At 45.2% G+C, this 21,719-nt stretch overlaps 2 protein-coding genes across 7 annotated transcripts in view; one reads left to right on the forward strand and one right to left on the reverse strand.

Annotated features, from left to right (window-relative positions):
- Window positions 1-631: 631 nt before the first annotated feature.
- LOC111150990 (family with sequence similarity 72 member A) lies at window positions 632-11,832 on the reverse strand. Of its 2 annotated transcripts, none has more exons than XM_022508669.1 (4): window positions 10,924-11,832; window positions 8,593-8,670; window positions 4,962-5,086; window positions 632-1,101 (listed from the first exon to the last, which is right to left on the reverse strand). In XM_022508669.1, exons 1-4 carry the CDS (start codon window positions 11,073-11,075, stop codon window positions 1,007-1,009), a joined length of 450 nt encoding a protein of 149 aa, XP_022364377.1. In that variant the 5' UTR covers window positions 11,076-11,832; the 3' UTR covers window positions 632-1,006. The 2 variants fall into 2 exon arrangements, with proteins under 2 accessions (XP_022364377.1, XP_022364378.1); XM_022508670.1 differs by having other exon boundaries at window positions 986-1,101; window positions 11,044-11,832.
- A 773-nt stretch (window positions 11,833-12,605) lies between these two features.
- Window positions 12,606-21,719, forward strand: part of LOC111150988 (SLIT-ROBO Rho GTPase activating protein 2) — a 249,450-nt gene continuing 240,336 nt past the window's right edge. For all 5 annotated transcript variants that reach the window (XM_022508663.1, XM_022508662.1, XM_022508667.1 and 2 more), the window contains exons 1-2: window positions 12,606-12,666; window positions 14,433-15,045. In XM_022508663.1, coding sequence (XP_022364371.1) covers window positions 14,979-15,045 — 67 coding nt within the window. In that variant the 5' untranslated portion in view covers window positions 12,606-12,666; window positions 14,433-14,978. The remainder of the gene's footprint in view (window positions 12,667-14,432; window positions 15,046-21,719) is intronic.

Raw genomic sequence — 21,719 nt, forward strand, 5'->3', positions numbered from 1 at the left:
CAACAAAACTTTATTTACAGAACCGCAACTTAGACTGTTTTGATATCACTATTAACAAAATGCCTACAGCTGAGGTATTGCTAAAATCACAATCCAACACCATCCCAGTTTCCCATTTCTGTGTGGCTCTGAATGCAGCTTAAAACAAAAACAAAATTCTCTTTATAACATACATGGCTTAAGAAAAACCCTTCTTTAGTTTTTTTCTATTTAAGAGTTGGAACTGAGACTGCTCATTTAAAATTTGCTATTTACAGAGAAAGTCCTAGAGAAGAGAATAACTTTAAGACGGAGGTTTAGTTGATCTGCTTTTATAACACAATAACCTTATGACTCTAGAAGAATGTAAATAATGTTGGTCTACGTACTGTTCACATACTGTTGTGACAAATTCATTTATCTAACATCGTGCTGAGGAATGAAGAGGATTTCTCCATAGACTTTCAACTTTTATCTTATTCTATTTGCTGATTCACAAAGTCTTGCTCTATTTTAAGGAGTTTTCACCAGTATAACGCAGGAGAACCAGTATCTATGGAAACCTAACAGTTTGGTTCCTTTAAAAAAAATATGTATGCATGGTAATACCCATAGATATATGCTTCGTTGACATACACACATGAATATGTATGAATGCCCCTTATTCAAGAATGTAAAATTAAGAGTATCTGGTATCTAGTTGTAAGAAAAATTCCCCCAAGATTGTGAGGTAGTTGAGTGACACATGAAATAATCTTCTCCAGTCTGAATTTAAGAATACACCTTTACTGGATGGAGAGCTGGAGAGAGGAAGAGGAATCAATAGAAGAAAAGAATTACAATGGCTCAAATTAAATTCAGGTAATGAATCTGAGATTGCAAATAAATAAATCAACAAATGTCTCATTTCCCCCCCCAAAAGAGAAATCAGTAATAAATCCTTACTAATACTTCTAAAGTCAATCCATTAATATGCATTTTAAATAGGAAAGAGTCTGAATATTACACATGTCATTATCCCTCCCCTTCATCGAATCCAGTCCTCCGCTGAGATATCTAACGAGTCTTCGTCTGCGTTCTCCTCTATCTCTGGTAAGTTGCCCCACAGTAGGAAGTTTACACCTGAAAAGAAAAATCATAAAATTACTTAGTGCTGATTGCTATCACACCTCAGAACATGCTGTAGGAAACCTTATATGTTAACATTCTTGTATGAAACCATAGTGTTAACAGTAAAGAGAAAAGATATTTAAAAATATACCACAGATTTAAAAAATTATCTAATATCATTCATCTAGGACATAGACATTTTTTAGGCTCTTCTAAGAAAGGGCTTGAATTCTAGAAACTTCGAATTCCAAAGGATCTTAAGAGTCCATTTTCTCAAACCCTGCCCCCAGCTATATTATTGCATAATCACTCTACACTAATAATTTCCAAATCTATTTTAATGATTTTTAAGGATGGAGATCTCGTAAGATTATTTTAGATCAAGTGTCCCTTTGGAGGGTCCAGGGAAAAGGCTTGAAATAAGTCTCTTCATCTCCTCAACCAGGATGGAAGTAGCTGGTGGCTTTTTCGTGATTAAAAAAAAGCAAGGTTTTGAAGCCAGTTGTCCTCTGAACTGCAATCCTCACAACGGGTGGGTTTTGGTCTCTGGGGTATGAAGGTAGAACTTTGGGACCAGGTTGTGGCCGCTAACACAATAAACAAAACAACAATGTGAAGCCTCATAATGAAAGGACAGTCAGATTTCCTACTGAAGAACCTAGCATAGGTATGTAGTAAAATGACAGGAGCATGAGATGGCTTATGCTGGGCATGTACTCTATCATATAACTTGAAAGCACTAAATTGGGAAAAATACTATTATCAGTTGACTTCTAGGAGAGCCAATGGAGTCCAACAAGGAAATGGCCACACGGTAGAATGGAATGAGCCAGGATATGGAGATTTGGTTTGGATCTAGTCACTGGTAGTAGCCACTACTACCAGGATACCATGGATGTTTTTGCTACCTCTACAACAATGTATGCGACTGCAGACAATATATATTACTTTTTGGGTGTATTTAAAATTTTTTATAGTGTGGCATTATCTGTATCCTTTCTAACTTGCTTTTTTCATTCAACATTATGTTTTTGAGATTTACCTATATCCTTGTGTATAGCTTTAGCTCATTTCTTTTTATTTCTGTATTCTGTTCCGTGAATTAAATGTGTATTTAGCAAATATATATATATATATATAGCAAATAGAGCGCATCTCTCATTGCTTCCTAACTTCTCATACTGCATAGGAATTCAAGGAGACATGTACAGTGAGGTGTACTGTTGCATTGTTGAAACAGTGGCAACAATCAACTGTCTCTCTTGGTTGAGATATTAGAATCTAATCAGGCAAGAAGTTAGCATCTCTTTCATGCTGGGGGGTGGATACAGATGTCTATCATATTTTCTGTAATTTGTGTGTGTGTGTTTGCATTGTTTATAATAAAAAATATTTCCCCTCCAAGAATGAATGGCATTCTGCTTCTGGTAATACGGCATTGATGAGCTAACAGGATAATAAGGAATTACCAGGCCAAAACCTAAGGGATCGTTAGAACCCATAAGGGTAAATGAGGGCTGTAGTCAACTTGCCTTTGAGAACATTTGTCAATCCCAGGGAATTCGAACTGAGTTTTCTCAAGCATCCTCAGGAGAGCTTCGGGAAATCAGGTCAACATGTGAAGCCTAGTCTAGAACATAGACTTGGGGCCCTTTCAGTCTAAACATTCTAGAATTTCATAAAGCTTGTGTATGTACTCCTTTGATGCTGCTGATTCAGGTGATTCAAGGATAGTCCCAATATCATGAGGAACCCTATTTTATACCAAGCCTCTAGAAGGTTTTACTTTAAATCACAATATTAGGGTTACAAAGGAGAAGTTTGATATTTTTGGAGTGAATACTCAAGAGACATGAGTAGCTTGGCACAATTGGTTCAAAGGAGAAAAAATAAACTAAGAGATTGGATCTGACAGAAGGAGCACCTTCCTTTCTCTGTTAAGAGAGGAAGGAAATCCTGTGATACATCTGTTTCTCATGGATTAGATTCAATGTAAATGGAAGAATGCAGGGCTTTTATCTTTGAAAAATTGACCAATATTAAAAAGTAAATTAAAATGGAAAAATCTCCACCCTGTGTTTTGAATTCTGTGAATCAGGAAAAATAGTATCAAAGCAGAAACTTCCTTTAATGTGTCCCATGATCAACACAAATATAAAACTGGAAGCCCAAGCTAGGAGCCCGTATGGCAGGGGAATTCAGATAACTCCTTCCTCAAAAATGGCCTTCTTAACATCCCAGAGTCTGAAATTAAGACCCGCAAATGAAGGGTTGAGAACTACAATTGAACGCCAGGTGATTAAAAAGAAAATCTGAGTCTATAAAAACCCAAGCATAATTTGTGGGTTTGAAGACCCCGAGAACCTAGCTTACAGTTCATGATCTTTAGTCTGTGACGGCAAATCATCCTTAAGAAAAAGACTATGTTTTAGGTTGCAAAGAAGATTAAAACATACATCGAAAAACCTGAGAGTGTTAGTGCCAACCTGGATTGCTGAGTTCTTTAAATTTGTTCTGCAAACTTTAGTTGCCACTAAAAAAATCCCACTCAGAGTCAACCTGGTCTGTTGTGTAAATAGATACCAGACAGAGAAAACATGTGTCCTACAACAAAACCACATGGCTCTAGACAAGGTAAAATGTATCATGTAAATATCCTTTAAGAATTGGTTGTATGCGGGCTCCTGGGTGGCTCAGTGAGTTAAGCCTCTGCCTTCGGCTTGGGTCATGACTCAGGGTCCTGGGATCGAGCCCCGCATCGGGCTCTCTGCCCAGCGGGGAGCCTGCTTCCCCCTCTCTCTCAGCCTGCCTCTCTGCCTACTTGAGATCTCTCTCTCTCTGTCAAATAAATAAATAAAATCTTAAAAAAAAAAAAAGAATTGGTTGTATGTTACATAATTAGGACAACATACTGGTATTAAATATTTCCCTTGAATAAAATTCCATCATAATTTATTGCTATAGATGTCAAAATGTCTGTTTTTATCCTGGAGCAACGTCACCAAATACAACGGTTACCCAGTCATCTTCCCTCCCACCTCCCCACTGCCCCAGCCTCCCCTCCCCGCTTTCTTAAACACACACACACACACACACACACACACACACACACACACGCACAATTGACCATCAAATCTAAAATCTTCCAAAATTCTCTGGAGTTATAATATGTATCAAGGCAACATTTTAGTGCAACTAAAATATTAATTTAGGGGCACCTGGGTGGCTCAGTGGTTTAAGGCCTCTGCCCTTGGCTCAGGTCATGATCCCGGGGTCCTGGGATCAAATCCCGCATCGGGCTCTCTGCTTGGCGGGGAGCCTGCTTCCCCCTCTCTCTCTGCCTGCCTCTCTGACTACTTGTGATCTCTGTCTGTCAAATAAATAAATAAAATCTTTTAAAAAAATATATATTAATTTACAAAGACCGAGAAGAGGGGCGTCTGGGTGGCTCAGTCGTTAAGCTTCTGCCTTTGGCTCAGGTCATGATCCCAGGGTCCTGGGATGAAGCCCCGCATCGGGCTCCCTGCTCAGTGGAAGCCTGCTTCTGCCTCTCTCACTCCCCCTGCTTGTGTTCCCTCTCTCGCTGTGTCTCTGTCAAATAAATAAATAAAATCTAAAAAAAAAAAAAAAAGAAAAGACTGAGAAGAGCCACGTTTGAGGCCTTATATACAATGGTGACAACCAAAATGGCAATGAAGTTTGGCTAGTAGTTTCCCTAACTGAATGCTTGGGATCAAAGGACTCGAGTTTCACTCTTTCAACCCAGGTAAGAGGGTTTCAGAGGGAATCCTAAAACGATCTATTGGGAGTTTCACTCAGGTATTGATAGACAAATAAATGTTAGGGGAATTTCTAAGTCTGCTGTTTCTTACCGGTAGAGTCTAGTCTGTTAATATCATAAACTGCTTGGCTGTGAAACATCCAGAAGTGTCCATTGTTGCAGGAAAGAAGGCAGGAACAACATGGAACGATCACATGATAACCTACAATGTTCCCACTGAGACAGAAAGTAAATACAGTTAGATACCCCCTAATAACCGGCCATATAAGCATTTTTATGTGCTAAAGTAAATAGATAGACCATATGAAGACCTCATTTCCTCCTAACAACCTCCACTGCTAGGACCTTTGGGATAGGAGTTACCTGGCAATGTTAACTTTGACAGTGCTACTGCCAAATGGGAAAATGGTCTTCCAGGTGAGTAAAACAATACTAACACATTCTCCATTTCTTCCCTGGGGTTCCTTTAGGCATTCTCCTTAAGCTAGCTTCCAGATACCAGGCCCTAGGGTCGTGATGTGCTCTGTAAAGCATCCACAGCCAATGTGTTGTGCGGACACGAGACATGAGATCAACTCAGCTCTGTAGGTAAAAGGTTTTTGCTGGTCCCAGGACCGTGGCAGGCTGGGTTCTTCTATGTTCTAGTTTGATGCCAGCACCTAAAAACTGTCTCAACAGATGGAGGAGTAGGAAGACAGCATGAGCCCCTGTAAACCAAACACAGGCTGGCTGCTCTAATTTTAGTTTTGGTGTTTTTGAAGGAATTCAGAAATAAAGCACATCCATAGCTTCTCGAAAAAGTTGCAAAAGTTTTGACTGTCTTCAAGAGTATCCATCTGATTATAAGTACTTCAGTTTCCACAGATATTTTTCTTCTATGTGGTCACTATTACATAGAGTGAATATAGAGGGAATGTCTTAGCTAGTGCTTAAAAAAAATGACAACACAAGCTACTTATTCCTTGGGTTGTAAAAATTCTTATTATAGCTTGTTCCCATCCTGGGAGATGTGGGAGTCAGTCATTTTTGTGAGGCCCTATAAAAAAAAAATACTATAAAAGGTACCAGCCTACCTAAAATATGTCTTCTAATCATAATCTGCTTGAAAGGCAAACAAATGAAAGCAAGTTGTTCTTGGACTAGGACTGACAGTTATTTGTAAGACTATATTGCAAGAGTAAATTCTATGGCTTTAATCATCATCTATATTCATTCACTCATTCAGCTCATGTTTATTGAACATCTACTATGTGCCAAGTACTGTTGTAGGTGCTGGGAATCCAACAGTAGACAAAGTCCTTGTACTCACGGAACTAACATTTTAGTAGGGACACATCAGACCATTTTGCTCCCGTGTTAAAAACCCCTTCAGTGGTTTCCCATTGGCCAAAAATCAAAACAAAAAACCCCTTCATGTCAAGGTCTAGATCTGTGCTAATCCAAAATGTGGCTATTAAGAACTTGAATTGAAGTGTGTGCAAATAGAAAACATACACAAGATTTTAAAGACTATGAAGAAAAAAATAGAATGTAAAATATTGCATTAATAATTTTTTATGTTGGTTACATGTTGAAATAATATTTTGGTTATACTGGGTTAAATAGAACGTACAACTTAAATTAATTTCACTTGTTCCTTTTTTACTTTTTAAAATGTGGTTATTGGGGCGCCTGGGTGGCTCAGTGGGTTAAAGCCTCTGCCTTCGGCTCAGGTCATGATCTCAGGGTCCTGGGATCGAGCCCCATATCGGGCTCTCTGCTCAGCAGGGAGCATGCTTCCCCCTCTCTCTCTGCCTGCCTCTCTGCCTACTTGTGATCTCTGTCTGTCAAATAAATAAATAAAATCTTAAAAAAAATAAAATGTGGTTATTATTAGATTTTACTTATCATTTATTATTTTTTAAAGAAGATTTTAAATTAGATATATGACTTATAGATTTCTTTTTTTTAACATTGAAATTTTTAAAATTTTATTAACATATAGTGTATTATTTGCTTCAGGGGCACAGGTCTGTGAATCATCAGTCTTACACAATTCACACCACTCACCATAGCACATACCCTCCCCAATGTCCATAACCCAGCTACCCTTGTAGATTTCTATTGGATAACGCTCGTCTAGATTATCTGGATTCTGACTGTATCTCTAATTTACTCATACAACTCTTCCTTGATGTTCACAATGTCTTAGCCACTTGCCATTCTCTTCTTATTCCTTGAACATGTTAAGCTTCTTCTTGCCTTGGGTTCTCTACACTTGATGTTCCATCTGCCTAGAACATTTCCCCTTGGGGTCTTTCTCATCCTTTTGGATTCAACTCCAATGTTACCTTCTCATGAGAAGGCTTCCCTAAGCATGCTACCTCAAGAGCTTTTACCTACTCCCCCAAACTCTACTATTCTCTATCATTTATTATAATTATTTCCTTTGGAATGCTTTCCACTCTATGAAAAAAAATTTTTTTTTTTTTTAAGAAGTCTCCACACCCAGTGCAGGGCTTGAATTCACAACCCTGAGACCAAGAGTCGCATGCTCCACTGACTAAGCCAGCCAGGTACCCCAAACTTTATCTATCTATCTATCTATCTATTTAAAGGAGGCTCCACATCCAGCATGTTGCTTGAACTCACAACCCTGAGATCTAGAGTTGTGTGCTCTACTGACCGAGCCAGCTGGTATCCCTCATACTCTATTCAATATCTTATTTATTTAAATATCTGACTGATTGTCTTCCCACTAGAATATAATGTCAGTGATTTTGTCTATTTATTGCTGTGTTTCTAGCCCCCATATCAGTGGCTAACACATAGTAGAACTTCAATAGATAGTTTGAATGAATGAAAGAATGAATTTAAATCATCATTAACACATAAGAATTTGAATTATTAGGATTATAATTTATAACCCAAACCCCATTTAAGTGTAAAAATAATCTCAGCTTTCTTCTCTCTAAAATGGGACTAATAATGCTCAAGTTTCTCCACCTCTCAAAAAATATTAGTAATAGTTTTCATCTGTGTTATAATTCATGATCTAGGGGCGCCTGAGTGGCTCAGTGGGTTAAATCGCTACCTTTGGCTCAGGGCATGATCTCAGGGTCCTGGGATCGAGCCCCGCATAGGGCTCTCTGCTCAGCAGGGAGCCTGCACCCCTTCCCTCCACCTTCTGCTCTGCCTACTCGTGATCTCTCTCTCTCTGTCAAATGAATAAATAAAATCTTTGAAAGAAATAATTTATGATCTATTAAGCCTTTTAACATTCATAACACGCCATAAAGTAAACACAAAAGATATTTAAATTTCTATCTTCTTAAGTTAGAAGATAGTTTCTGTCTTCTAAAGATATAAATTAGACAAGGAAACAGAGGTTCAGGGGTTTTGATGTTTAAGGAGTTTACGTGAGATCACATTGAGAGTAAGTGTAGGGCCAGGGCTCAAACCTGATTTGTTATGATTGTAACTGTGTTTTTTCCTCCTAAACTATCTTGCTTTTTTCTGAAAATGGAACCAGAGATTTGTCAATGCACTCTGAAAAATTGTAAAATCATATACAAATGTGCCACAAGACCCTTCTAAAAAATTATTCTAAATAACAAATGGGTTTTCAATGGCTCATTGCATGGGTTATAACCAGTGCTTGATGCAGTCCACTGAACCTTTCTCTGTGTTGTTAACATCCATCTTCCAAATGCAGGGCTATCTAGAATCTTGCCAAAAATTACCATTTTAAGCATGCGATGTCCTTCAGTTTACATTTGCAGATTTCAGTGAAATAGCATCTTCCAATGAAGTCCACTGCACTGGAGAGGGAAACGTGCAGAAATAGTCAAGGTACGTTGAAAAAGATTGTTGTAAAAAATGCACATAATGTAAAATTTACCAACTTAGTCATTTTTTTAAGTGTACGGTTCCGAAGTGTTAAGTGTTGAGCAATGTTCTTCACTGTTGAGCAATGAACCTCCAGGCCATTTTCATATTGCAAAACTGAAACTCTCTACCCATTAAACAACTCCCCATTTCCCTCTGCAACCACCATCTACTTTCTGTTTCTACGCATCTGACTATTTTATATAGCACATGTAAGTGAAAGCACACAGTATTTGTCTTTTCGTGACTGGCTGATTCCATTTAGCATAATGTTCTCAAGGTCCATCCACGCTGTAGCATGCAGCAGGATAGCCCTCCTTAATAAGGCTGAATAATACTATACTGTATGCATATATTACATTTTGTTCATTCATCTGTTGATGAACATTAGCATTTTTGTTTCCATCTCTCTGCTATTGTGAATTATACGGTTGAGAACATGTGTGGTGCAAATATACCTTTTAAATCCTGCAATGAATTTTTTGGGATAGATATAAGTAAATATAAGGACACACTCAGATTTATACACACACCCAGAAGTGGGATTCCTGGGTCATATGGTAATTCTATTTTCAATTTCTCAGGAACTGCCATGCAATTTTCCATAGCAGCAGCACCATTCTATGTTCCTACCAGCGGTGCACAAGGGTTCCAATTTTTTCACATCCTTGTCATTAAGTTTACTTTTGGTTGTGATTTAGCATGAATTTTGTAGGCCCAAAGAGCTGAAAGAGACTCTGGAGTAGAACAATAGTATATTTTGTAAGAGTCAGTTAATACTTGTGAGCTTACATAAATACAAACAAAACTTTCATTTAAAAAAAATCTCATGGGTTCATTAATCATACATATCTTAGCACGTTAATCCATCACAGTCATAAACCCTTCGAGAAGAGCAGACAATGGAAAAAAACCTGGTTCCATTCTCAACTCTGGTTTCACCTCTAACAATTCACATACCTGAGCCCTCATCTTACTGTTTACTACAGCCATTGCAAAGATGAATGGGTTAATATCTTAAATTTGTGTGCATCTGTGTGGATGCGCTACAAAAAGGAAAAGCACTGGACAACAACTCATAGGATGTATGCAATAGTAGGTTCTAGATTTATTGTCTAGTTCTTTTTCTTTTTGCAACACACACACACACACGCACGTACTCAAACTAGTAACCCAAATATCTTTGTATGACTACACTTAAACCACCTCAGAAAAGATTTCAAGAAAGGAAGAGTTTTACAGCTTGGAGTATGTTTTTAAAATGTTCAAGTTTCTATCATTGAAAAGTTCATTTTAAAGTGTTAAGATTATTGGCCTGTTTCCTCTGGCTCTCTGTGTCCAAAGAATAGCTGTTTACCTGTATTTTGGATAATTACTCTTTCACTTTAATGATAAAGACCCAAATTTTGAAAATTATGTAAGGGCATATATATGCTGACTATGGAAAGAGAAAGTACCTTTTAGCGCCTGAAACGGCATATTTGAGTCAAATAAAATGGCTATTCATCCAAATAGGTAGCAAATTCTTAAGGACTCTACCAACAAAAGTGGGTAGTGTCCGAAAACAGAATTTAAGAGGACTTAATTATGCAAATGGATAGTATCTGAAACAGTGAACAAGGATTGTTTCAGGCTAAGTCTCTATTTCATCTCATACAAATCTATTTCTCGCTCATTAGGAGAGAGATTTTTGAGAAAAGAACAATGACTTACACGGACAATGAATCTGAATCAGCCTGCCAATTGCAAATAATGGCAGAAAATTATGAATATTTTTTGGCCTAAAACCTTATGGATAAAAATGAAAAACCTAGTGGCCTCTTCTTTCTCACAGTACGGAAAATCTTGCCCGACTTTACCTAGAGTCTAGGGTCTAGGTCATGGCCTGGATCCAGTGAGATTAGGATGGTTGGGCAGGGCACAGCGCCAGGGATTCAGGTTCAGGGATGTGGTCACATGACTGTAATTGAACTAGAAGCATGACATCAGGACTGACCACTCTGGCTAAACCACAGACTTTGTCCAGACAGTCTGCCCACTTAGTTATACTCCAAAGGGATCATCAGACTGTTGGGAGTGGCTGGAACACCAAAATGATAACCTCCTTGTTGACTCCCCGAGGTCCAAACCATACACTTTTCCCATTTAGTTAAAGGCTACCGTTGCCCGCCACTAGCATGACTTACTTGGTAGGAGGGATGTCTGTAGAGAAAAGGTCTATTTCAGTATCAGCCAGCAAAACAGCCTTCATTCCCCTAGAGCTGAGCACTTGTTTACAGAATTTGCAACACAGGATGGACACGCACCGGTCCTTGAAACTACAAGTGCTGGTAGACATGGCGTCCCGGGAAGGATGCGGTGTGGGATATTGAAAGAGGAGACAAGAGCAGCCCCTTTCCTCGTTTGATTCCCCCGGGGTTAAAAATTAGATCGCGAGGTTTAGAGCTCTTCTAAGCCCTCGGTTGGGAAGGAAATGAGTTCTTTTCTGTTTCCCGTGGGAAGGTGAAAGCAGTATTTATTGAGGAGGCGCTCGGGGAAGGGAGTGGGGTTTGAAGCTGGGGAGGCGCGAGCTGCAAGGAGCCTCGGGAACTTCTCTACAGCGGGCTCCCCAGCCCCGAGGCCAAAAGGCTCCTCTACGCTTCAGCTCCCGCCCCTTTGAGCAATTCCCTAAGCTTTCTCCAGCAGCGTCTTCCGGAGAAAGCTCCCCTCCTAAGCCCCTCCCTCGGAGCTCTCCAATGCCTCCCGCTCGGACCGCCGGCCAAGCGTCGTACCCACGCCTCGTCTTTGGAAATCCTTCTCCTCTTCCCAGGATCCAGAAATCCCCTCAGCTTTTCCCACGACCCCTGGTTGTCCTCAGTCCTCCCGGGACCCTCCCCCGCTCTGCTCGCTCGCGAGCTCCCGCTTCACTTCTCTCCAGGCAGCCCCCAGCCCTCAGCGTGCAGACTGGCTCTCGCGCCGTTTCTCTCGGTCCCCAGTCCCTCAGCTCTGCCTCGTGCCCCCCGCGGTCCCCTTAGGTCTCCCTCCGAGCGGCCGCTCCGGAGCGCGCGGTGGGGTTGGCGGGACGGGGCAGAGATCGCTATGGGGGCTCAGCCGGCGCTGGGGTCTCTGTCACCGAACGGGTCGTTTTTTGCTCCTTCTTCCGCTCTCTCTGCCTTTCCAACCGGCTGTCAGTTTGAATTGCCGGCGCCGCGCACCGATTGGGAGAACCAGAGTTCGCCCGCGTCCCGCATTGGAAGGCTCGGGAGCCTTCCCCCGCTGAGATCTTAGTGGCTTGGAGACCGTACGCCCCGCCTCAGTAACGGTGCCGGGATCTGTTCAGCTTTCTGGTTGGTGGAGTTTGGCTCCGCCTCCGCTCTCATTGGCCGGTCCCGGGAGGCTTGGGCAAATCCTACTCCTGCCCCAGTGAAAGCGTCAAGGCACGCCCTTCGCGCTTCTTATTGGAAGATTTTCTACAGCCCCCGCCGGACTCTACTCTCTATTGGCTAAAATTCTCCGCAACGCTCCTCCTTTCTACCCCGGTCCAATTGGTCTTGCTTTCTCTCAAGAGTTTGTGTTTGGCTGTTAGTTCCATTTTAACCCCGCCCATTAATTCTACTTTAGGGCTAGGCAACCCTGGGAGGAGCTTACCTTGTGACCACGCCTCGGTGGCGCTAGTCACACCTCCGAGTTTCGCCAGCTCCTCCTCCTCATTCCTGTCCTCTCGGGATCAGCTATTCCTATTGGCTGTAGGCCCCATCGGTCGATAGACTACGGGCGGTGATTGGTAAGGGGGTGGGCTCTGCTTCCCGGCGGGGTCCTGCGGAGTTGGCGGAGGCTCCTCAGGGGACTAGGGGACCGATCTGCGTAGAAGCGGGTGGCGGGGAAGAGGGGAGGAGATCTCTGAGTAGGAAGCGGAGCCGGGGGCCCAGGACCCGTCGCGTCAGAGCCAGGTAAAGGCTCCTTCCCTCTCCCCTTTCCTCTTCCCGGCCGCCGGAGCCCTGTCTGAACAAACTCCGGCAGGGGCGGGAAGGAGAGGGCGCGGATGCTGCTTGTGGCATCGCCTAGCAGTGCAGCCCGGAATCCTTCAGACCCCCTCCCCCCCGACCCTCTCCAAATCTTCCAATACAGCCCATAATACTTCTCAAGACTGCATCTCTCTCTGCCGTTCACCGCACAGCCTGGGACTCTGCCCTGGGACTCTGCCGCCGCGAAGCCCTCACCCAGCCCCCTCCCCAAGTCCTCTTCACACGGGCACCCTTGGTCCACTTTTGGGTAACCGTCGCTGGCATCACCCGTAACCATCGGCTACCGTCTTCCCCTGTCTCCAAGCCCTGGCAGACAGCCGGGTTACAGCCCAGGACCCAGGATAGTTGTTCCGCCCTGCTTCTGGGGCTCTTGCCCTGTCCCAGTCCCCGGCCCGCCTGGAATGGCTCCTTTTATGCACCCCCGTTCCTAGACTCATAGCGGGTCCCCCAAGTTGCTAACATCCTTACGCACCGTGTAACATCGTGGCCCGCGGCAGTCTCCTCACCCCCACTCCCTCCCTAGGCAATCTTCCCTGTGCCCTCTCTCCACCTCCCAAGCCTGTGGGAGGCTCCAGTTATCCCCGGCTCCCGTGCAGCCTCTGGACCCCACCTCACACCCCCCTCCCCGCTTCCTGCCCTCCTGAACCACCACGCCGCCTGGGCTCCCTCTTCCTCCCGGCGCGGGAAGTGGGAGACACCGGCGGGAGCCCGCCCCCCTCACCCTCCAGCGGCCTCCTGACCAGGAGAGGGTAAGGGGCGACCAGGGAGGGAGGGTAGTCGCGGCGGCATGGTGGGGGACGAGACGCCGGACTCTGCGCTCCGGCTGCTTCCCTCCCGCCTCCCGGGCCTGGGCCGGGGCGGGATTTCCTCCCGCACCTCCCGGTGCGAGGAGTCGGGACTGCGACCCTTCCGACCTCTCCTCCCCCAGCCTGGGTCTGGGTGCGGTATCTCGATCTGTGGGCATGGGTGACAAAAAAATATCAGGGGTGGTATTTAAGAGTCACTCTGGTCCCCGGCTTGGGGGAGGCGGTGGCTGCCTTCCGTCCCCCGCCCCCGGGTTTTCCCGACTCCGACCCTAGCCTCTAACCCGTTTCCTGCTTCTGTCGACCACATTGTTTTCCTGGATGTGCCCCGTGCCGAGCAGGCTTTTTCCTGCAGGTCTCCCCCCACCCCCGCAAACATTTTGCTGCCAAGAGAAGCTAGTAACCAAAAACAAAACAACTGGGAGGAGGGGCGGGAGGGGAAGAAAAGTTGTGCCCGGGTGGCTTGGCCCTCCCTGGCTTTGATCCCTTTTGAGGTCCAGGGAGTTGCCCCAGCCGGGGGTCAGGGGCCGCGTCGGAGCCACTGCCGAGAGTGCTGCCTTCGGCTGGCAGCTGCCCAGTGCTGGCGGGGCTCGGAGGCCGCCGAGGTGCCGCAATCCCCGCCCGGAGCCCCGCGTTCCCGCCGCAGTCCCCACCCGAAGCCCGCGCAGGCGGCTGCTCCAAAGTGTTTTCTTCCAGCCTTAAAACAAAATCCGGAGGGAGCTTCCTTCCTCCGCACCTCGCCGCGCCGGGCTTTGTGGGCCGGGCGGTGTTTGGCCGAGATGAATGGGCCCTGGCCGGGCTTGGAACGACGTCCCCTACCCCACCCCCGCCGCGATTAGGATCTACGCTGGGGCTGATCGCCCCCTCCCCTTTTCCTTGCATTTACAGGCAAGTGAACCGGAGCAAACGACTTCCGATCCAGTCTGCGCTGCTGCGGCTCCCGTTTGGGATTTGATTTGCAGCATCTTCGAGCCTGTGCAACAAAAAAACCGCGAAGCACGCCCAGCCCTCCCCGGCACCCTGTTACGCACCCACTCCCTCCCGGGGACACAGCTGGGCGCGTCCACACCCCCGCACCCCCCACACCATGTTGTGCGGAAGGACTTCCACTCCCTGCCTCTGTCGTTGATGTCAGACCCCAGGCCAGCCTCCGGGCGCTGCAGTTCTCCCGGCTAATGCTGAGGCTGCGGCTCCGGCTCTAGCACAGGAACCAGCCGCAGCTGCCGCGCCCGGCCCCAGCGTCCACCGTCTGCATGTGCCCGCCGTAGCCTTCTGTCCAGCCCGCAACCCGCGCTCCCCGGAGCGCTGGAGACCACCGCGGGGGGCCCCTTCTGCCCTTGGGAGAAGCGGTCTTGGAGGTATTGATCTCGGTGGTTGGATTTTTCCCGTGGATCTATCAGTTCACAGTTTGAATTTGGAAGAAAGAAGGAAAACATGACGTCTCCGGCCAAATTCAAAAAGGATAAGGAGATCATAGCAGAGTACGATACTCAGGTCAAAGGTAAGGGCTTTGAAAAATAGCATAATGCATATGCTCTGGGGGCCATTGAGGCTTACATTTCCATCCTGATTTGCAGGCTGTTCATTTCTTTGGGTGGAGCAGGTGGGGACAGGCTGAGCCCAGAGGTGGTTTCATAGGTGGGTTTGAGCCTCCGAGGGATGGACTGTGCCAGGGGCCACAGGCTCTGGAAAGGAATTTTTAGAGTGGGCTTTAGGTTTGCTCCTGGAGGGCTGGCCTTGATTTTGGCAGCCCTTTCCCCCCAGCCTAGATCGGGTGGGGGGAGGGGCGAGAGGTTCTTGGAGCGAGAAAGGCGGCAGTTTGCCTCTGGGTGTCTGGGTCAGGTTTCCTTGAAGGACAACTGAAATCTGACAGGTGTTTGGGAATTTATTTCTGAGGTTGAAGAGGAGTGCAGGTAGAGAAAGGCAACCTTGAGAAGGTATACCATTTGGGGAGACCCAGGAGAGGCAGGTTTTTTTTTTTTTTTCCTGATGTACTATATCAAAAGGTGACATTTGCTGTGGCATCGGTTGCAGAAAGTCTCCAGCCACCTTGGGTGCTCCTTGTACCTGCCAGATCTCCGGTTGCCTTGCATTCTGTCCGAGATGAGAGAACAGAAAGAATAAGGTCATTTCACACCCTGTCTCCGCCCTCACCTAAACATGAATGGAGTTGGCATGTTAGGGTTGCTGAGTGGTGCTGATTCTGGAGAATGGGAAGACATAATTGTTTAACCCTTCTGGGTTGTCACCCTCTGCTCCAGAATGCGTGCTTTTAAAGGCCCACTTCCCTCTGCAAAAATACGAAGGGTAAAGCAGAATGTGGACCCAGAGAAACCAGCTGAGCTGTCTGCAGGTTTAGTGGACTACCTTACTTGGTGCATGAATCAAAGGCCCTTCCCAGACAACCTTTTTTTAACCAGTCAATCCCACAGGAGGGGTTCCCGCCTGTTAAAGAGCCCCAGGATGTGTTTGTGCAAGGCACTGTCCCTTCCTGGCCAGCCACTGGGAAGAGCCATGTGCTCCAGCCCATTGAGACTTCAGCTGGGGAGTGGGAGAGGTGGGTGGCCTTGAATGTTACACCACATGGTTGGAGCTCTGGGTTTTCCTTTGTTTCAGAGTACAGAGGGAGGGGCCCCTCCTTCTTTCCCTGCACCAATGCAAGGAGACCTTTTCCTATCATAGAGGACTTGGGAAGGGCCATGTCTCCCTTCTAATGATTGCCCGGGGTGGGGATAGTGTAGGGCTTGAAATGGGCAGCTGCCTTATCTCTTGGAAGGTTGGAATGTAGTTTGAAGTCCCCATTTTGCCTGTAGGGTCTTTTTAATGTCATCAGCTTGGTCATTGCTGGAGGTGCCCTGAGGGCCCTTCTATCCACTTGGCTGCAAATATTGGTGGGTTTATTACAGAGATGGGGGAGTTGATTGATTGATGGCTTCGGTTGAACTGGGATTGGGAAAGGTGTGGTTGTGAGTTATAATTGAGGTCTTGGCCTCTTGTCACTGTTCATAATCTGGGCCTGTTTTTGTAAACAATAGGCCACTGGCCTCTGTGTCCTGTCCAGATGACTATTCTGCTCCTGGAGCCCCCTTGCCATTTTAACCAGATATGTCACTCTATTTTTTTTACATATCCTATTCTTAACTGTTGCCATAGGGAGCGTTAATAACTTTGACTTTCCCAGATTTCTCTCGAGCAGCACGCTATTTGACTAAGGTGCAAAGTGATTTTACACGTTTATTTTTTGGAAGGTTCAGGGCTGATAGGTGTTAATAGAACCTTGTCTGCTGATTCCTATTGGTGAAAGATTTCTCATGAGTGTCTCAAAATTGAACAGTTGTGTATTTACAAACATTGCTCATTGAGATGATGTAATGCATTTGGCTATTTGGGGTGTCTCTTCAACCTTGCCGCAAGCAGAAGGCCGTTTTGCTTTGCTCTGATATTTTCCATTGACACTCTTCAGGATCATAGAATTTTATAGGTGGCCGAGCATGATGTCTTACCCAGAGAAGGTGCCTGATAAAAAACTGATTTAAATGATTTAGTCCCTCATTTTATAGCGGAGGAGAGTACAGAGAAATTGAGAGTCTTGTCCAAGGTCACGCAGCTAGGTGGTGGTAGTTGAAATGAGAAGGAGGTTACCGACTTCCCATTCTCTGCTTTATTCTATTCCTATGTACAATGAAACATCATCTGACCAGAACAGGAAACAAGAAATCCTTAAGAAGCCCAAATCTGTCAATGAATAATAGTAGTAGTGATAATAGTAATGGGTTACATTTTGGATGCTCATGATGTTCGAGCCTGTCCAAAGTGCTTTAATATATAAGTTGTCTTGTTTAATTCCCATATCAACTGGGAAGGTAGATACTATTTTACCCTCATTCACTGCATGAAGAAACAGGCTTAGAGAGGGTGAGAAGCCTTCCCAAGGTCACTCAGCCAAACCCTGCCAGCTTGACTCCATTCCTTTATTCGTCAGCTCTTTATTTAGTGCCTTCTGTGTGTTCCAGGGACTGGCCCTAGAGCAGTGAACAAGACAAAAACCCCCTCCCTTACGGAGCTAACATTCTAGAACCCAAGTTCTTCGTGGAAGAGCATCGAGATTGGAGACAAAGGACCCGGGTTCTAGGTTGGCTCTGCTCCCCCACTAGGTAGAAGCCGTCGGTCAGAATTCCGACTTTCAGGTTTTTCTGTGTTACACGGGAGTGGTACTGCTGCTCGTCTTCTCTCCCAGATGCCAAGATAAAAAAGAAAATTGCTCTTTTGGTCTGGTGGCTGAGAGCACTGGTTTTTGAGTCGAAGGGACCCAGGTTTCAAATCTTGGTTCAGTTGCTCTTTGGGCAAGTTCCGTGACTTGTCTGAGCCTTAGTTTCCTCTCCGGAAAATAGGCAAAATCCCGTGCATTTCCTAGGGCAGGTGTTAGGAGTCAATGGGATGGTGTAAGAAAATCCTTGAGTGTGGTGTGTGCTCACTAGTAGCGTGGGCTACTCCCCTGTTAGTGGGCCTCGCTTCCTGCTGCACTGGGCTAACCAGAAGGCCACACTGCCCGTTCACCCCCAAAATGCCAGCGGTTCCATGAGGGGACACAAGTCTGGGAATGAAACTTGAGTTCTAGTTTAGGTTCCTCCAGTAGTGGTGAAAGGTATCTTAAGCCCTGTAGACCTCAGTTTCCCTTTGTGTAAATGAACAGGTAGACTAATTGTTGGCCGCCGTTGCGTTGTATTCTCTGACCAGAGTCCTGGGTTTTGCCTTTTTTGGTCAGAAACGGTTGGAAGCCAGTGAACTCAAAATGGACTCTGTGGGAGCTCGTCTACCTGTGGCTTTTGCCTCCCTTTAAACCACCTGCTCGCATGTGCCCTGAAGGGCTTCTGAGGCTGCAGCCCCAACCCTCCCCCAGCCAGCGTTTATGAGGGGCGTGCCTCCTTAGTCAGCCTGCCCTGTAGCCGCCTTCTTCAAAACCATCATTGTTTCTGGTTTGTGGGTGTTCAGATTCCTTTGAAAGTTCATGCCTCTCCATGTCTGACTCGAAAGCAATAATATTCTTAATGCTTTTACATGGCGCTTTCCAATTAATGAAACGCTTTCATACATATGAATGTGTGGAAATTCTCAACAACCCTGGTCAGGTTCATGGTCATAACCTGAGGCCTTTTGGCCTGTAGCCTGTTGGCTTCTTTCAAGACTGGAGCAGCACAAGGTGGTTGAGCGCAAGGCCTGGTTATTGGCGATGGCTTCCCATCCCTGCGGGGTCTCCCGGCTCGCTGTCGTCCTCTCCTTATTCAGGACCCCTTTCCTTTACCCTCCCCATACCTTGAGTTTTTCTAGTGCCCCAGAAAGCTTGAGATTGACAGTTAGTGCAAATATTCCAGGAGGAATCCTCTGAAACAGAGAGACACTGTGTGAGCAGTCAAATTTTCTTTCTTAAGAACATTGGGGGGCTTGTCCTTTTTTTTTTTTTTTTAAATGTCTTAGAAGGGCAGTATGTGTGCAGCCCAGAGCTGAGAAGTGAAATTCTGTAATTTCCATCTGGAGCATTTTGATAGAAAAGCCTCAGGCCTCCGCCTGGAACAATTTAACCCTTTTAGGACCCTTTCCGAGCAGGAGATGAAATTTCAAACTCCACACACATTGTGTGTGCGCACGCACACTTGGGAATGTGGATTGCTGGTATTTAAACAAGCTCCTTCCCCTGGGAGGTCGGAGCGCTTCTTCACTCGTGCCAACAGAGGTCTTCTCCGAAGCCTCTTTCCTCCCAGCCCCCACTCCCCAAGGGAGCTTTAAATATAATCAGTTTGTGAAAAGCTGCAGTAAAACATCTCCTTGGAATCCCCAAGCAGATGCTATCATCTTCCTGCGAGATGATGGAAGGCTTCTCCTCCCTTGCTCAGGGAAAATAGGACTCTGCTGTCAGCCGAACTCCTGGAAGGAAAGGAAGCTCTGGGAAGACCTGGAGGAAGGTGGTGGGCGAGGAGCTGGGGATGCCGTGTGCTGTGCAAAGCAACAGCGTGAGGAGAGTGCCTGCGAGGAGCTTTTTTGCAATTTCAGGCATCCTCTTAGGGCACGGGAACAGAAATGCCTTCGGAGAAGCCCAACTGGTGGTTATGACCACAGGGTCATGAACCGCCCAGGTTGAAAGCCAGGACGAGGCTCAATCATTCTCTGCTATGAGGTTTACACAGTGGGACCCGGCCCTGATCCGTAGGGTCCACACCCTCTTAAATCAGCAGGTGCCCCGCTCCTGACTCACATGCTCCCATTGTTCCTCCCGATAAACACGGGCTGCCCGGGGTACCTGTAGAGCCCTTCTTTCAGAAGAGACATTTTCTGCACGGGAATTGTGCCTACCTGCCACCCTAGGCCTCCGAGGGCTTTGTTAGGAAAGTATTAGGTCATGTGGCAGGAATAAAGAAGTCAACGTGTAGATCTCTATTGGTAATAAAATGCAAGTAAACAGTTTTAACTTGGTGTCAGCTTTCAGACCTGGCCTTTGAGGGAATCTCAGAAAGTTACCTCAGAAGTTGTTTGATTGAAATAGCAAGGGGAACACTTAAAAAACCTTTTTAAGGGGGCCCCTGTGTGGCTCAGTGGGTTAAAGCCTCTGCCTTTGGCTCGGGTCATGATCTCAGGGTCCTGGGATCGAGCCCCAAGTCAGGCTCTCTGCTCGGCAGGGAGCCTGCTTCCCCTCCCCCGCACCTGCCTTTCTGCCTACTTGTGATCTCTGTCTGTCAAATGAATAAATAAAATCTCTAAAAAAAAAAAAAAAAACCACCTTTTTAAGAATTACAAAATAACACCTTTACTGATTTTACAATAATGTGTAGGCACTTTCGTCTCTTTCATGGTGGGAAATTTAAAATTTACTCTCTGAGCCATGCTTTAGTGGACAGATGGGGCGGTTAGAACATGCCCGTTGTGCAAACCAGCGCTACCGTCCGTCTCCAGAACTCTGCATCTTGCCTAGTTGAACTCTGTCCCCATCCAAACAGTCCCCCCTCGCCCCCTACCCTGTATCTCAGACTGTTCTAGGTCCCACCTGTAAGTGGAATCAGGCTGTATTTGTCCTTTTGTGATTGGCTTACTTCACTCAGCGTAAGTCTTCAGGACTCCTCCATGTGGTAGCATTTGTCAGAATTTTACTTCCTTTTTAAGGCTGTAGTATGTGTGTCCCACATTTTGTTTACCCGTTCGTCTTTCTATGGACACTTGGGTGATGGCTACCTTTTAGCTTTTACAAATACTGCTGCTATGAACAGTACAATGTATCTCTATTTACCCTCTACTCAAGTTTTATAAACCTGTATATGCATTTCTCTATAATCTTGTGTCCTGATAAATCTTTTTAGAGTTAAGATTTAAATATACATGTTCATATTTTCATGTTATGAATGTATATTTATGTTCTTGATATGAACCTCGTATGTGGATAACAATTTTATACCTTTTAATAATTACATGGATTATTAAATTTTTATTGTATTTTTTTAACAGCTTTATTGAGGTTTAATTGACAAGTAATAACCCACACATGTTTAAGGTGTACATTAGATAAGCTTTGACATATGTTATACACCCATGAAATCATCACGATCAAGATAAGTGAGCAGAACCGTCATCACCAAGAATGTCTTCATTATGATATATTATTAAATGAGTGATATAATAACCATATTATAGAAATGACATTAACTTAAAAATAAATCAGTAAAAGCCAGGTATTACCAGATTTAAAAACTATTTAAACAAATAGTGATCCAAGCAATCCAGATTGGTTCCTGGAAATTTATTTATTTATTGCTTTAGTGAACAAAGATAAACAGCCTCCTAGAGAAGTTGGATTAGTAATCGTGCCTCAGCCAGTAGTGTGTGTTTGTGGGGGGAAGGTACAGGATAGAGGGAGAGAGAAAAGAAAAAAAAACCTTGGACACGTTAGGCGTTGACGAGTGACAGGATCTGTTTTTCCTAAAGACCTTGCTTGAACCAGTCCCTAGGGCCTCGCACTTCTTCTGAAAGGGTCACAAGCGAGCCAGATGCCAAGGGGTGGGGCTGGGGGCTCCCCTGGGAGATCTCAGAATGCCCTGAATATGGCTTATTTCCTGTCATGACTGATTCCCTGCTGAGAAGAGACCAACCTGCCAGGTGAACATGAACTTGGTCCTCAATCTGAGTCTTACT

Source organism: Enhydra lutris, unplaced genomic scaffold (genome assembly GCF_002288905.1).
Source record: "Enhydra lutris kenyoni isolate GAN:26980312 unplaced genomic scaffold, ASM228890v2 scaffoldscaffold25, whole genome shotgun sequence".
Lineage (NCBI taxonomy): Eukaryota > Metazoa > Chordata > Mammalia > Carnivora > Mustelidae > Enhydra > Enhydra lutris.

What these genes read in the sequence shown, in the direction of transcription:
- LOC111150990 (XM_022508669.1), bottom strand. Translation starts at nt 11,075, where the DNA reads ATGTCTACCAGCACTTGTAGTTTCAAGGACCGGTGCGTGTCCATCCTG. An exon ending in GACATCGCATGCTTAAAATG is followed by an intron (nt 5,087 to 8,592) that starts GTAATTTTTGGC and finishes TTTCTGTCTCAG; the next exon opens with TGGGAACATTGTAGGTTATC. An exon ending in TAACAGACTAGACTCTACCG is followed by an intron (nt 1,102 to 4,961) that starts GTAAGAAACAGC and finishes TTTTCTTTTCAG; the next exon opens with GTGTAAACTTCCTACTGTGG.